We start from the raw sequence: 16,040 nt of genomic DNA on the forward strand, positions 1-16,040 counted from the left end.
CCCCATCCAGACCTCTGACACTAAGTGTGTCCCAGTCAATGTTGGGGAAATTAAAATCTCCCCTCACGACTACCCTATTGCTTCTACATCTTTCCATAGTCTGTTTACCTATTTGTTCTTCTACCTCACACTCACTGTAACTGCACGCTTCTTATTTCTCAGCTCCACCCATAATGCCTCACTACCCAAGACCTTCATAGTGAGTCCTTTAGCACAGCCATAATATCGTCCCTGACCAGCAATGCAACTCCACACCCGCCCCCCCCACCACTGTCCTGTCTGAAGCATCTATATCCTGGAACATTTAGTTGCCAATCATCATGCCCTTCCTTCAAGTCTGTGATTGCAATAACGCCATACTCTCTGGCACCAATCCAAGCCCTAAGTTCATCTGCCTGACACACTATACTCCTTACATTAAAGTAGATGCATTTCAGGTCACCAGTTTTTGTGCACTCATCTGCTCTCTGCCTACTCTTCCCTTTATTAATGCTACCTTCTTAATTCTTACAGTCTCCAGTCTCTACCTCGCTGCCTACTTGTTTTCTCTTCTGGTTCCCAGCCCCCTGCCACATTAGTTTAAAGCCTCCACACAGCAATAGTAAAAATTCCCCCAAGGACCAAGATTGGTGGAGTTGTGGATAGTGATGAAGGATATTACAGAGAGACATAGGTAAGCTGCAGAGCGGAGCTGAGAGGTGACAAATGGAGTTTTATTTGGAAAAATGTACGGTGGTTCACTTTGGAAGACGCAACAGAAATAAAGAGTACTAGGCTAATGGTAAGATTCTTGCCAGTGTAGATGAGCAGAGAGATCTCAATGTCCATGAAAGTTGCCGCCCAGCTTGATAGGATTGTTTAGATTAGATTACTTATAGTGTGGAAACAGGCTCTTCGGCCCAACAAATCCACACCGACCCTCCGAACAGCAACCTACCCAGACCCTTCCCCTTCACCTTCACCTGACTCTGCGGGCAATTTAGCATGGCCAATTCACCTAACCTGCACATTTTTGGACTGTGGGAAGAAACCGGAGCACCCGGAGGAAACCCACACCGACACGGGGAGTATGTGCAAACTCCACAGAGATAGCCGCCTGAGACGGGAATTGAACCTGGGTCTCTGGCGCTGTGAGGCAGCAGTGCTAACCACTGTGCCACCGTGCTGCTCACAAGAAGGCATACAGTGTGGTAGTTTTTAATGGTAGATGCATTGAGTTTCGGAGCCACAAGGTCATGTTACAGCTGTACAAAACTCTGGTGTGGCCATATTTGGAGTATTGCATACAATTCTGGTCACCACATTCTTGGAAGGATGTGGAATGATTGGAAAGGGTTCAGAGGAGATTTAGTAGGATGTTGCCTGGCATGGCAGGGAGGCTTTATGAGGAAAGGATAAGGGACTTGAAGCTGTTTTCATTAGAGAGAAGAAGGTTGAGAGGTGACTTAATTGAGATGTATAAGATAATCAGAGGGTTAGAAAGGGTGGATAGTGTGAGCCTTTTTCCTCAGATGGTGATGATGTACAGCATAAGGGAACATAGTGATAGATATAGGACAGATGTCAGAGGTAGTTTCTTTACTTGGAGAGTAGTTGGGGCATGGAACGCCCTACCTGCAACGGTAGTAGACGCGCCAACTTTAAAGGCATTTAAATGGTCATTGGCTAAACATATGGATGGAAATGGAATCATGTTGGTTAGATGGGCTTGAGTTTAATTCCACAGGTCGGCACAACATTGAGATCCAAAGGGCCTGTACTGCGCTGACATGTTGTATGTTCGATATGTAAACATTTGGTTTGAGTATCATCTTTTCACTTTGGAAGGTATTGCAGCTTTTCAAGGCTTTACATAGAACAAGAAAAGAAGTGTTTAAAGGTGATGATGCTGCCCTAGAAGGTAAGCAGTTTTAAAAATAAACAAGGTTATCGCAGGTAGAGCTGATGTGAATATTGTTCTTGAAATTAATATACTAATGCAGATGCAGTGATATATTTATGACCTTATATGAATATGTCAAATTTAAAACAAATTTTATCACACGCTTTAAGTAAGAAGGGAGGATATTATGGAATGTGAAGATCCAATGTTGGAAAAAAAGCAATCAGAAATTTTCAAACTAGATTATATGTATTTTTCAAAATGGAAGAGCCAGGTCACCACCTTATGTCATCGAGTACCTACTTTGAGCACTCCTAACTGAGTTCAGCTTACACTAGATAAGTATAAGTCTACAAAACATAATGAAACACTGATTTTGTTTTTGATTGATAGAAACAGGTTCTGTTTTTCAAGTTAAGGTTTTCAAGTTTGTTTAAAAGAAAAACCTTGTATGATATTTGAAATAGTTATTTTTTTAAGGAGACTTTTAAAACTTGTTTAATGTTTATGTTGCCACATCCTTCCTATAATGTAGAGATCAGAACTCCACAAAATACTCCAAATATGCTCTAACTGCAGTGAGTACAGTGGTAACATGACTTGCCAATGTTTATACTCAATGTCCTGACTGATGAAAGCAGGCATACCATACTCTTCTTTTACCACCTTATAAACTTTAGTTCGAACTTGCTATTGACTTGCACCTGAAGATCTCTTTGTGCATCAGTGCTCTTAAGGGTCCTAAGATTTACAGTACACTTCCATCTTGCATTTTGACCTCCCAAAATGTATCACCTCACACTTATCAGATTAGACTCCACCTGCCATTTCTCCACCTAACTTGTGAAAAGATTAAAAAAAAGGTGGCTCAGTGGTTAGCACTGCTGCCTCACAGCACCAGAGTTCTGGGTTCAATTCCCACCTTGGGCAACTGTCTGTGTGGAGTTTACACATTCTCCCCGTATCTGCGTGGGTTTCCTCTGGGTACTCTGGTTTCCTCCCACAACCCAAAGATCTGCAGGCAAGGTGAATTGGCCATGCTAAATTGCCTGTAATGTTAGGTGCAGGGGTAAATGTAGGGCAATGGGTCTGGGTGGGTTGCTCTTTGGAGGGTCGGTGTGGACTTGTTGGGCCGAAGGGCCTGTTTCCACACAGTAGGGACTCTAATCTAATCTAACCTAATCCTTGATAACCTTGCTCACCATCCACAACTGCAGCAAACATACTAATCAGGCCACCAACATTTTCATCTAAATTATTGTAAACAACAGTGGTTCCAGCACTGATCCTTGTGGAACACGATTGGTCATAGACCTCCAGCCAGAAAAACATTCCTCCACAAGTACCCTGGGTCCTCTGTGATTAAGCAAATTTTGTTTCCAATGTATAAACTCATCATGGATCTTATTTGACTTAATCCTCTGGGTGAGTCTACATGAGGGACTTTGTCAGATACTTTGGTACTGTCCATGTAGACAATATTCTCTGCTTTACACTCATTAATCATTTTCGTAACTTCCTCAAAAAAACTCAGATTTGTGAGACAAGATCTCCCCGATAACTGTGACGTGGCTTCAAGTGGACAGGGCCTGGGAAATGAATATTCAAGGCTACATGTGCTATCGTAAGGACAGACTGACGGGCAGAGGGGGTGGGGTGGCCATGTTGGTAAGGGATGATATTCAGACCCTTGCGCGGGGGGACCGAGAATCAAGGGATGTAGAGTCAGTGTGGATAGAACTGAGAAATTCTAAGGGTAAAAGACCTTCTTGGGAATTATCTACCGGCTCCCAAATAGTAGTCTGGATGTCGGATGTAAGTTGAATCAGGAGCTGAAATTGACCTGTCGCAAAGGTGTTACCACAGTTGTTATGGGGGATTTCAACATGCTGGTAGACTGGGAGAATCAGGATGGTATTGGACCTCAAGAAAGAGACTTTGTGGAGTGCCTCAGAGATGGATTTTTAGAACAGCTGGTACTGGAGCCGATCAGGGAGAAGGCAATTCTGGATCTGGTATTGTGCAACGAACCAGAATTGGTCACGGACCTTGAAGTGAAGGAGCCATTGGGAAGTAGTGACCATAATACAATAAGCTTCAATCTGCAATTTGAGAGAGAGAGGGTACAATCGGAAGTGACAATATTTCTGTTGAATAAAGGGAACTATGGAGCTATGAGGGAGGAGCTGGCAAAAGTTCAATGGTGCAGGGATGACAGTGGAGGAACAATGGTGGATATTTCTGTGTATAATGCAGAAGTTGCAGGATCAGTTCATTCCAAAAAGGAAGAAAGATCCTAGGAGGACGCATGGGTGGCCGTGGCTGATGAGGGAAGTTAAGAAACATATAAAGTTAAAAGACAAAAAGTATAACATAGCAAAGATGAGTGGGAAAACGGAGGACTGGGAAGCTTTTAAAGAACAACAGAGATTATTAAGAAGGAAATACACAGAGAAAAAATGAGGTACGAAGGTAAACTGGCCAATAATATAAAGGAGGATAGTAAAAGTTTTTTTAGGTATGTGAAAGGCAAAAAAATGGTGAAGACTAAAATTGGGCCCTTGAAGACAGAAACAGGGGAGTATATTACGGGGAACAAAGAAATGGCAGAAGAATTGAATTGGTACTTCAGAACTGTGTTCACTGGGGAAGATACAAGCAATCTCCCTGAGGTAACAGTGGCTGAAGGACTTGAACTTAAGGGAATTTATATTTGCCAGAAATTAGTGTTGGAGAGACTGTTAGGTCTGAAGGTTGATAAGTCCCCGGGGCCTGATGGTCTGCATCCCAGGGTACTGAAGGAGGTGGCTGGAGAAAACGTGGATGCGTTGGTGATTATTTTCCAGAGTTCGATAGATTCGGGATCAGTTCATGCGGATTGGAGGGTGGCTAATGTTGTACCACTTTTTAAGAAAGGTGGGCGAGAGAAAGCAGGAAATTATAGACCAGTTAGTCTGACCTCAGTAGTGGGAAAGGTGCTGGAGTCTATTATAAAGGATGAAATTACGACACGTCTGGATAGTAGTAACAGGATAGGTCAGAGTCAGCATGGATTTATGAAGGGGAAATCATGCTTGACTAATCTTCTGGAATTTTTTGAGGATGTAACTCTGAAGATGGACGAGGGAGATCCAGTAGGTGTAGTGTACCTGGACTTTCAGAAAGCTTTTGATAAAGTTCCACATAGGAGGTTAGTGAGCAAAATTAGGGCGCATGGTATTGGGGGCAAAGTACTAACTTGGATTGAAAGTTGGTTGACTGACAAGAAACAAAGAGTAATGATAAACAGCTCCATTTCGGAATGGCAGGCAGTGACCAGTGGGGTACTGCAGGGATCAGTACTGGGACTGCAGCTTTTTACAGTATATGTTAATGATATAGAAGATGGTATTAGCAAATTTGCTGATGATACTAAGCTGGGTGGCAGGGTGAAATGTGAGGAGGATGTTAGGAGATTACAGGGTGACCTGGACAAGTTAGGTGCGTGGTCAGATGCGTGGCAGATGCAGTTTAATGTGGGTAAATGTATGGTTATCCACTTTGGTGGCAATAACAGGAAGGCAGATTACTACCTAAATGGAATCAATTTAGGTAAAGGGGCAGTACAGAGAGATCTGGGTGTTCTTGTACACCAGTCAGTGAAGGTAAGCATGCAGGTACAGCAGGTAGTGAAGAAGGCTAATAGCATGCTGGCCTTCATAACAAGAGGGATTGAGTATAGAAGCAAAGAGGTTCTTCTGCAGCTGTACAGGGCTCTGGTGAGACCACACCTGGAGTACTGTGTGCAGTTCTGGTCTCCAAATTTGAGGAAAGACATTCTGGCTATTGAGGGAGTGCAGCGTAGGTTCACAAAGTCAATTCCTGGAATGCAGGATTACCTTACACTGAAAGACTGGAGCGACTGGGCTTGTATACACTTGAGTTTAGAAGACTGAGAGGGGATCTGATTGAGACATATAAGATTATTAAAGGATTGGACACTCTGGAGGCAGGAAACATGTTTCCGCTGATGGGTGAGTGCCAAATCAGAGGACACACCTTAAAAATACGGGGTAGACCATTTAGGACAGAGATGAGGAGAAACGTCTTCACCCAGAGAGTGGTGGCTGTGTGGAATGCTCTTCCCCAGAGGGCAGTGGAGGCCCAGTCTCTGGATTCATTTAAGAAAGAGTTGGATAGAGCTCTCGAGGATTGTGGAATCAAGGGCTATGGAGATAAGGCAGGAACACGATACTGATTAAGGATGATTAGCCATGATCGTATTGAATGGTGGTGCAGGCTCAAAGGGCAGAATGGCCTACTCCTGCATCTATTGTCTATTGATACAAAACCATGCCAACACTCCCTAATAAGTTATTTCATTTCCAAATTAAGTGAATCCTGTCTCTCAGATCTTCTCCATCAATTTTCCTGCCATTGCTGTCAGGACCACTGGGTTATAATTTATTATTATCTCTATTCCTCGACTTTAAAGAAAACATTGGATATTCTCCACTCTTCTGGAATGTCACGATCGCTCAAGAGGGTATTAAGACCTCAGTCAAGGCCTAGCGGTTTTCGGGCTTGTCTCCCTCAGTATTCTGGGATAAATCCTATCAGGTCAGGGGCAATTATCTACCTCAATGATTTTCAAGACACACAATATCTCTTCCTCCTTAACATTGACATGGCCTAGAATATCAGCATATACCTCCTTAATCTAATCATCTTTGCTCTTCTCCTCAGTGAATACCAATGCAAAATACTCATTAAGAACCTAAAGTTTGAAATATCGTCTAAAGACATTCTGCATTATCAAACATAATGAAACAAACACAAATTAGGAAAATGCAATTTAACAAATACAATTATGTACAAAATACAATGAAAATTCCTTTATTAGCACAATAAAAGTTGGTGTTCCATTTCCCAGTAACAAAATTGGCGTATAATTCAGACTTTTAACCTTATGCACATGATAAAAGAATCTTGACAGTAAGTATCAAGGAAATAAAGAGATGCACAATACAAGACCTTCTTGGATTGACAGATTGATTCAAGTTATTCAGGACAACGTGGTTATTGAAAGATTGAGAAACTAGGCACTTTTCCTGTGCAAGACTTTGATTCTTGAATCTTTTATCTAATACAATGAACAAAATTTAAATTGAAATATATCAAATAAAATAATCAGGAAGAGAAGATTAGCATCCTGTATGATGCTTTTGATGTCAAAAATGGAAATTGCTGGAAAAGCTCAATAGGTCTGGTACCATCTGTGGGCAGAAATCAAAGTTCTGAGGAAGGGTCTCGTGACACAAAAAATTAACTCTGATTTCTAACCACAGATACTGCCAGACCTGCTGTATCTATTCTATTTTTGTTATAAAGTTGAAGGTGTATCCTGTAACTATATGAGAGAGAGAATGCTCTTCTGAACTGAAATATTATAAGCACCTGTGTATACGACTTGATGGCAGTCCCAGAGTGTACTGGAAAATTGAAAATATGTAGCATTTGGCTGTGAAATGGATATCTGAGTTTTGGTTGCTGTTTTGAGAACAATTTGAATTTAATCAGTCAACTTAAATTGTGCCCCAGAATATTAAAACCCAATCTAGTTTGAATTTACTGTTTTGTCAACATCAAACTAATGAGATGATCCGATGTTGGGGGTGTAAGAATGCGAACGTTTTAAAATTGGCAGTTGCTCCCTGACCAATGAGAGAAACTGCTGGAAAGCTAACTGCCAATATAGCGTCTTGCTCTCAAAGAAACTAGAAAACACTCTATCAAAGGTATCTTTTTATGTAAAACATACTCACACTAAAAAGAAAGATGATGACCCAGAGAGATCAGCAGCCGGAAGAGTGAAGGCACAGAAGAAGACTGAGACTGTTTTTAAGATCATTAATGTAATTTTAATAAGTGTCTTATTGGAACATATTATTTTTATAGAGTTAGAGCCAAATAATAAGCAGTTAAGAGATAGGGAGGCTTAGATTTGTGAATAGTTTTTGTTTAATGTTCATGTTTAGAGAGAGTAAATGATTTGATGTTATTTTCTTTAAATAGTGGAATTTAGGACCTCTCTGTCACTCATATTTTAACAGATTGCGAGATGAGATTTTTCTGGGTGATTGGTTTAGTTAACAGAGGGATTCACCTCCATGTCATAACACTGATTTACCATATCCACATTTCTTTATATTTTTATGCTTTTTATATCCTTGCATTCAAACTAATTTTATTTTATTCTTTAAATTGTTGCTGGATAAGTAACGGAGAATAAATTCTTCCAGATGTTGCAATTTTGTGACTTTGACTTCTTGCAATACAAGGTTGGCATGCAAGTTACAGACAATAATTTATGACGGAATTTAAGCGATCATTAATCTCATGGCTCTCCTGGGAACCCAACTGAAAATACAATAAAAGCTCTGGAGAGACTCAGGATATTTAAAATTATCAAGAACTCAGAGCAAGGACTCAGAGCTTAGCCAGACCTCCAATTCTTTAAAGATTTACTTAATTATATCAAAGGAAACAAAAAACTACATGTTAAATGGTTGAATTGTGCATTAGTAAACAGCGTATAGAACTTGAAGAATGTGTATATTGTCATTCTGCATGTATTGTTAACCATATAAAATGAATCAAAGAAAAATAAAAATAAAATGCCAAAAAAAACTCAGCAAAACTCATCTGTAGAACATTGGATAAGAAATACTAATTGCTTATCTCTCCATAGATGCGTCAGACCTGTAGATTTTTCTCCATCACAAGTCATAGAGTCACACAGCCTGGAAACAGACCCTTCAGTCCAACTCATCCATGCCGACCAGAAGGAAAGCCTAGTTTGAATAACTTGAATCAACCTGTCAATCCAAGAAGGCTTGTACTGTGCACGCCTTCATCCTTTGACACTGATTGTTTTAACCTGATGCATATAATAAAACATAGAACACAGAATAGGCCCTTCAGCCCACGATGTTGTGCCGACCACTGATCCTCATGTATGCACCCTCAAATTTCTGTGACCATATGCATGTCCAGGAGTCTCTTAAATGTCCCCAATGACCCTACCTCCATAACTGCTGCTGGCAACGCATTCCATGCTCTCACAACTCTCTGTGTAAAGAACCCGCCTCTGACATCACCTCTATACTTTCCTCCAACCAGCTTAAAACCATGACCCCTCGTGTTAGTCATTTCTGCCCTGGGAAATAGTCTCTGGCTAACGGCTAAAAGTGAGGGATTCCAAATTATATGCTGATTTATGTTACTGTATACACATAGGAAATGGAAGGTCAATTTTTATTTCACTAGTAAAAGAATTTTCATTATATTTTGTTCATAATCATATTTGTTAAATTGCATTTTTCTGATTTGTGGTTGTTTCATTGTTTGGTAATGCAGAATGTCTTTAGTCAACATTTCATGTTAGAAAACTTGTGATGTTTCTTAGGAAAATTGCTTAAGCCTGAATTATTATTTTACACATGAGATTTGAATTTATGGCATATTCATGTTTGATGTTTGATAATGAATTGAAACTAACTTTGTGTCCTACTGCTTAGCTGCAAGACAGAATATTAATGCTGAATTCCGGAACAATCTTACTGAGTCGTCTCCAGAGAAAATAGTTGAGGTCTGTTAATGGAAATCTTTAGAAGACTGTATCTCGTACTATGCTGATTAAAGATTGTGTTGCTGGGAAAGCGCAGCAGGTCAGGCAGCATCCAAGGAGCAGGAGAATCGACGTTTTGGGCATGAGCCCTTCTTCAGGAATCAGGCCTCCATTCCTGAAGAAGGGTTTATGCCCGAAACGTCGATTCTCCTGCTCCTTGGATGCTGCCTGACCTGCTGCGCTTTTCCAGCAACACATTTTCATCTCTGATCTCCAGCACCTGCAGTCCTCACTTTCTCCTCCCTGATTAAAGATTGTGTTCATCATGAGCTCAGTGTTGAATTACATAGAAATGTGGCTGTGTTACCTTTATATTTATTTAGAGTGTGTGCATAAGTTTTGATTTATAAGGCCCAAGGGATTTATGATCAAATTCTGTCATTGGTATTGGCCGCAAAACTAACAAATTACTGCAGACGCTGAAATCAGACAGCATCCATGGAGAGAGAGCAAGCTACATTTTGAGTCTAGATGACACTTCGTCAGAGTTGAAGTGAAGTGTGGACAGAGCAGGATTTATGCTATGGTTGGGGGGGGGGGGAATCATTTAGAGGGCTTGGAGTAAAGATGTTGATACAGTGTTAACACAATGTCATTTGTGATTACTTACACCAATAAAAATTGTTCTTTTGTATGTTAAAGTCCATGTCTACTGTCCTGCCCTCATTAATTACCTTTGTCACTTCCTCGAAAAACTCAATCAAGTTTGTTATCCCTGCTCGAAGTCCTGCTACCTATTGGTAATAAATCGATGTTTTTCCAAATGTGAATAAATCCTGTTCTTGAGAAACTTCTCCAATAATTTCCTTACCACTGGTATTGTCCCAGATTATCCCTTCGGTCCTCTTTAAACAAAGGAACAACATTGGCTCTTATTCAGTCCTGTGGAGTGTCTTCCGTGACTAAAGAGGATACAAAGATTTCATGCAAAGCCCCAGCAATTTCCTCACCTCCCTCCCTCAGCATTCTGGTCCTGGGATCGTGTATACCTTACTCCTTTTCAAAATGCCCCAACATCTTTTTTTAATATTAAAAACTGAAAGAACTGTAGATTAGAAACAAAAACAGAAATTGCTGAAAACGCTCAAAGGTCTGGCAACATCTGTGAAGAGGAATCAGAGTTAACACTTCAGGTCCAGTGACCTTCCTGAGAACTGAATGCTCACTGGGCCTGAAATGTTAACTGATTTCTCTTGACAGATGCTGCCAGACCTGCTGAGCTTTTCAAATAATTTCTGTATTTTAAATATTGGCATGCCATAGAATATAAACATGCCCCTCCTGAAACTCACCATCCATCATGTCCTGCACCTTTGTTGTAAAGTTTTCATTAAAGATCTCACTCCCTTCCTCCGTCATTGAGTGGATCTCTTCTTTCTATAGCTATCCTCTTGCTACTTATGTTTGGGATTTTCCTTAATCCTATTTGCCAGAAGTATTTCATGATACGTTTTAGCCTTTGTAATTGCTTACTTAAGTTCTTTGCAACTGTGTTTGTGTTCTGTCTTCAGTTTCCTAAACCTTATGTATGCCTCCTTTTTCTTGTTGATTAAGCTCTCAATTTCTCTTATCATCTAAGGTTCCTGAATTTTGCCATGTTTATCCTCATTTTCACAGTAATGTGATAGTCCTGAACTTTAATCAACTGGTCTTTAAAAGATTCCTACATGTCAGATGTGGATTTACCCTCCAATAACTGCCCCTGTTCCTGCCTATCTTTGGTGGTTAGCCTTTAGTGCTATCACCTGAGGACTAATCTTATCCATCAGTAACTTAAAATTTACTTAATTATGGTCATTATTCCTGAAATGCTGCCCCACTGAAAATTCGATTACCTGGCCAGCTGAATGCCTTGTATGGCCCTTTCTCTAGTTGGAGTATTTACATATTGTTTCAAAGAACTATCACCCATTGGCTGTTGGGGCACCTGTGGTACAATCACATCAAAATGATTGCACTCCTCCTATTCCTGAGCCCCACCCATATGGCCTCACTGGATGAGCACTCCCTCAGAACATGTGATATTCTACCTAACCAGTAAAGCTACTCCTCAACTTCTACAATCTCTATACTGCCTGAAACTTCTAAATGCCAGGCTGTTAAGCTGCTAGTCTAGTCTTTCTCTCAACAAAATTACGTAACAAGAGCTTGCATTTCTAATGTGATAAAACTTCACAAGAACACGATAAATAAAGTATGAGAATTGAGAAAGTATAGTCACTAAGTTTGTGGATGATACCAAGATTGATGGTCAGTTAGACAGTAAAGAAGGTTATGTACATTTACAAAGAGATCTTGATCAATTGGGCCAACGAGCTGAGGAGTGGCAGACGGAGTTTAATTTGGATAAATGTGGGTCATAGAGATATACAGCATGGAAACAGACCAACTGGTCTATGCCACCCAAATATCCTGACCTAATTTGCCAGCACTTGGCCCATGCCCCTTTAAACCCTTCCTATTCATATACCCATCCAGGTGCCTTTTAAATGCTGTTATTGAACCAGCCTCCACCACTTCCTCTGGCAGCTCATTCCAAACACACACCAACCTCTGCTTGAAAAAGTTACCCCTTAGGTCCCTATTATGTCTTTCCCCTCTAACCCTGAACCTATCCCCTCGAACTCTGGACTCCCCAAATCCAGGGAAAATGCTTTGTCTATTTATCCTATTCATGCCCCTCATGATTTTATAAACCTCTATAAGGTCACCTGTCAGCCTCCAAGGCTTCAGGGAAAACAGCCCCATCCTATTCCACCTTTTCCTTTAGCTCAAATCCTCTAACCCTGGCAACATTCTTGCAAATATTTTCTGAACCCTTTCAAGTTTTACAACATCCTTCCAATTGGAAGGAGACCAGAATTACACACAATATTCCAAAAGCAGCCTAACCAATGTCCTGTATAGCCGCTACATGACCTCCTAACTCCTATACTCAATGCTCTGACCAATAAAGGAAAGCATATCAAATGCCGCCTTCACTATTCTATCTACGTGCGACTCTTCTTTCAAGGAGCTATGAACCTGCACTCCAAGGTTTCTGTTCAGGAACACTCCCAGAAACATACCATTAAGTGTATAAATCCTGCTAAGGTTTGCTTTCCCAAAATGCAGCATCTCGCATTTACCTAAATTAAGCTCCATCTGCCACTCCTCAGCCCATTGACCCATCTGATCAAGAGCCCATTTTACTCTAAGTAACCGTTTTTGCTGTCCATTACATCTCCAATTTTGGTGTCATCTGCAAACTTACTGACTATACCTCCTATGTTCTCAAACAAATCATTTATATAAATGATGAAAAGCAGTGGACCCAGCACCGATCCTTGTGGTACACCACCGGTCACAGGCCTTCAAGCCAGTTCTATATCCAAATGGCCAGTTCTCCATGTATTCCATGAGCTCTAAACTTGTTAACCAGTCTCCCATGAGGAACCTTGTCAAACGCCTTACTGAAGTCCATACAGATCACATTACTGCTCTGTCCACATAAATCCTCTTTGTCACTTCTTCAAAACGTCAGTCAAGTTCGTGAGACATGATCTATCATGAACAAAGCTATGCTGACTATCCCTAATCAGTCCTTGCCTTTCTAAATACATGTAAATCCTGTCCCTTAGGATTCCCTCCAACAACTTGTTCAACACCTATGTCAGGCTCACTAGTCTATAGTTCCCTGCCTTTTCCTTACTACCTTTCTTAAATAGTTATCAAACTATTTAATAACTAGTAATTATTAAATTATAATTAGTTCTGGCACTTCACCTGTAACTATTGATGATACAAATATCTCAGCAAGGTGCCCAGCAATCAACTTCCTAGCTTCCCACAGAGTTCTCAGGTACACTTGGAGTCATAGAGATGTACAGCACGGAAACAGACCCTTCAGTCCAACTTGTCCACACCGACCAGGTATCCTAACCCAATCTAGTCTCGCCTGTCAGCACCCGGCCCATATCCCTTCAAACCCTTCCTATTCATATACCCATCCAGATACCTTTTAAATGTTGCAATTGAACTAGCATCTACCACTTCCTCTGCCAGCTCATTCCATACATGAACCACCCTCTGCGTGAAAACGTTGCCCCTTAGGTCTCTTTTAGATCTTTCCCCTCTCACCCTAAATCTATGCTTCTAATTCTCGATCAGGTCCTGGGGATTGATCCGTTTTAATGCATTACAAGACATCTAGCACCACCACCTCTGTAATATGGACATTTTTTCAAGATGTCACTATCTATTTCTCCATATTCTATATCTTCCACTGCAAACCTGATGCAAAATACTCAGTTAGTACCTCCCCCATCTCCTGCCGCTCCACACATTGGCTGGCTTGCTGATATTTGAGAGGTCCTATTCTCTCCCGAGTTACCCTTACGACCTTAATGTATTTATAAAAACCCTAAAGCTATCTCATGTCCTCTTTTTACCCTCTGTGTTCCCTCTTACGTGTACTCCTACTGCCTTTATATACTTCTAAGGATTCACTTGATCTCTCCTGTCTATACCTGATATATGCTTCCTTCTTTTTTCTTAACAAAAACCTCAATTTCTGTAGTCATTCAGCATTCTCTACGCATGCCAGCTTTTCCTTTCACCCTAACAGGAATATATTGTCTCTGGACTCTTGTTATCTCATTTTTGGAGGCTTCCCATTTTCTAGCCTTCCCTTTTGCATTTTAGAAAGCAAACAAGGGCACGTCTTGTACAATTAATAGTGGGGCCCTGGGTAGTGTTGTAGAACAGAATCTTTGAATTTAGCATCCCACGTCAGGGTGGTTAAATAGACGTTTAGCATGCTTGGCTTCATTGCTCAGAGCATTGAATATAGGAGCTGGGATATTGAGGTTGTACGCAGGATGTTGGTGAGATCTTTTCTGGAGTACTGTGTGCAGTTCTGGTTGCCCTGCTATAGGAAGGATATTATTGGAGAGGGTTCAGAAAAGATTTACAGAATGTTGTTGGAAACAGAGAGTTTCAGTTATAAGAAGGGGCTGGGACATCTTTCTCTGGAGCATAGGAGGTTGAGGGTAGACCATTATAGAGGTTTATAACATCATGGGGAGCATGATAAGGTGAATAGCAAATGTCTTTTCCATAGGGACGGAGAGTTCAAACCTAGAGGGCATAATTTAAAGATGCGAAGACAAAGCTCTGAAAGGAATTTGATCGGCAACCTTTTAAGAGAGAGGGTGGTTCTTAAGTGGAATGAAATGGTAGATACAGCATTTAAAAGGCACATGAGCAGGTACGTGGATAGGAAGGCTTTTGAGGAATATGTGCAGAATGCAAACAGACGACACTAGTTTAGTTTGGGAAACTTAGTTGGCTTGCCGAGTTGGACTGAAGCTTTTACTCTGTGTGCTGTATGACTCTAAATGTTTGGAAAAAAATTTTTGGTCAAGTGTTAGGTTTTAAGGAGCATCTGAAAGAAGGATAGAGAAATGGACATATTTAGAAACGGAATTCAGAGCTTCAGATGTCACAGCTTAAGATACAGCTACCAATGGTGGAGCAACTAAAAGCAGAATATTCAAGAGGCCAGAATTAGAGGACCATAGAGATCTTGGGTGGATATAAGACAAAGAGAAAGTAGGGACTGCAGATGCTGGAGATCAGAGTCGAGAGTGTGATGCTGGAAAAGCACAGCAGGTCAGGCAGCATCTGAGGAGCATGAGATGTTTTGGGCATAAGCCCTTCATCAGAATGAAGCTGGTGGGGGAGGTGGGGGGTAGCTGAGAGATAAATAGGAGGGGGAGGTGGGGCTGGGGGAAGGTTGCTGAGAATGCAATAGGGAGGTGAAGCTGATAGGTCGGAGAGGAGGGTGGAGCGGATAGATGGGAAGGAAGATGGATGGGTCAAGGGGGTGGTTCCGAGTTGGAGGCTAAGGACTGGGATAAGGTGGAGGGAGGGGAAATGAGGAAACTGGTGAAATCCACATTAATCCCATGTGGTTGCAGGGTCCCAAGGTGTTCTTCCTCCAGGTGTCAGGTAGGTAGGGTTTAGCAATGAAAGAGGCCCAGGACCTGAATGTCCTTGGTGTAGTGGGAGGGGGGATGTAAGACTAGAGGAGATTGCAGAAATAGCGAGGGATATGGCTGTAACTTAGTTTTAAAAATAAGCACGAGAACTTTAAAATAGAGTCATGTTTCAGCAGGAGTCAGAATAGACGAGCAAATGTAGGGAAGGTAGATGAATGGAGTTGTTCTGAGTTAGAACACTTAAGTATGCACTGAGTAGATTCCAGTGATTTCCTAAGTAATATAAGTCACTCTCTTTCTATACAATTGATCAGAAATCTGTTTCTGTTAAATCCAGTATATTGTTAGTTTGATGAAGTATATCAAGAATTTATTTAGTAATTGTTACCATATTAAATGTTTTATTTTCTTTGCAGTTACTTAAATTTGGTACAGATGTTGAAATTATTCTTCGAAAAACTGTAATACAGGGGCTTCACAAAGACCATGATAGAATATGTAAGTAAGG

The 16,040-nt window shown here is 41.0% G+C and overlaps 1 protein-coding gene across 15 annotated transcripts in view; it reads left to right on the top strand.

The window, feature by feature from the left end:
* lyrm7 (LYR motif containing 7) overlaps positions 1-16,040 on the top strand; it is a 41,215-nt gene that overhangs the window by 9,681 nt on the left and 15,494 nt on the right. For 12 of the 15 annotated variants that reach the window (XR_015760357.1, XR_015760358.1, XR_015760362.1 and 9 more), the window contains exons 2-5: positions 1,828-1,900; positions 8,613-8,707; positions 9,440-9,512; positions 15,949-16,030. Coding sequence is in view for 11 of the 15 variants with exons in the window: in XM_087996917.1 (XP_087853043.1) it covers positions 8,613-8,707; positions 9,440-9,512; positions 15,949-16,030 (250 nt within the window). In the remaining 4 variants the exon portion in view is untranslated. The remainder of the gene's footprint in view (positions 1-1,827; positions 1,901-8,612; positions 8,708-9,439; positions 9,513-15,948; positions 16,031-16,040) is intronic. The other 3 variants (XM_087996928.1, XM_087996960.1, XM_087996931.1) reach the window with 1 other exon arrangement.

The sequence above is a fragment of the Chiloscyllium plagiosum genome, unplaced genomic scaffold (genome assembly GCF_037043375.1).
Source record: "Chiloscyllium plagiosum isolate Xiang-an unplaced genomic scaffold, Cpla_swu_hap1 HiC_scaffold_2, whole genome shotgun sequence".
NCBI lineage: Eukaryota > Metazoa > Chordata > Chondrichthyes > Orectolobiformes > Hemiscylliidae > Chiloscyllium > Chiloscyllium plagiosum.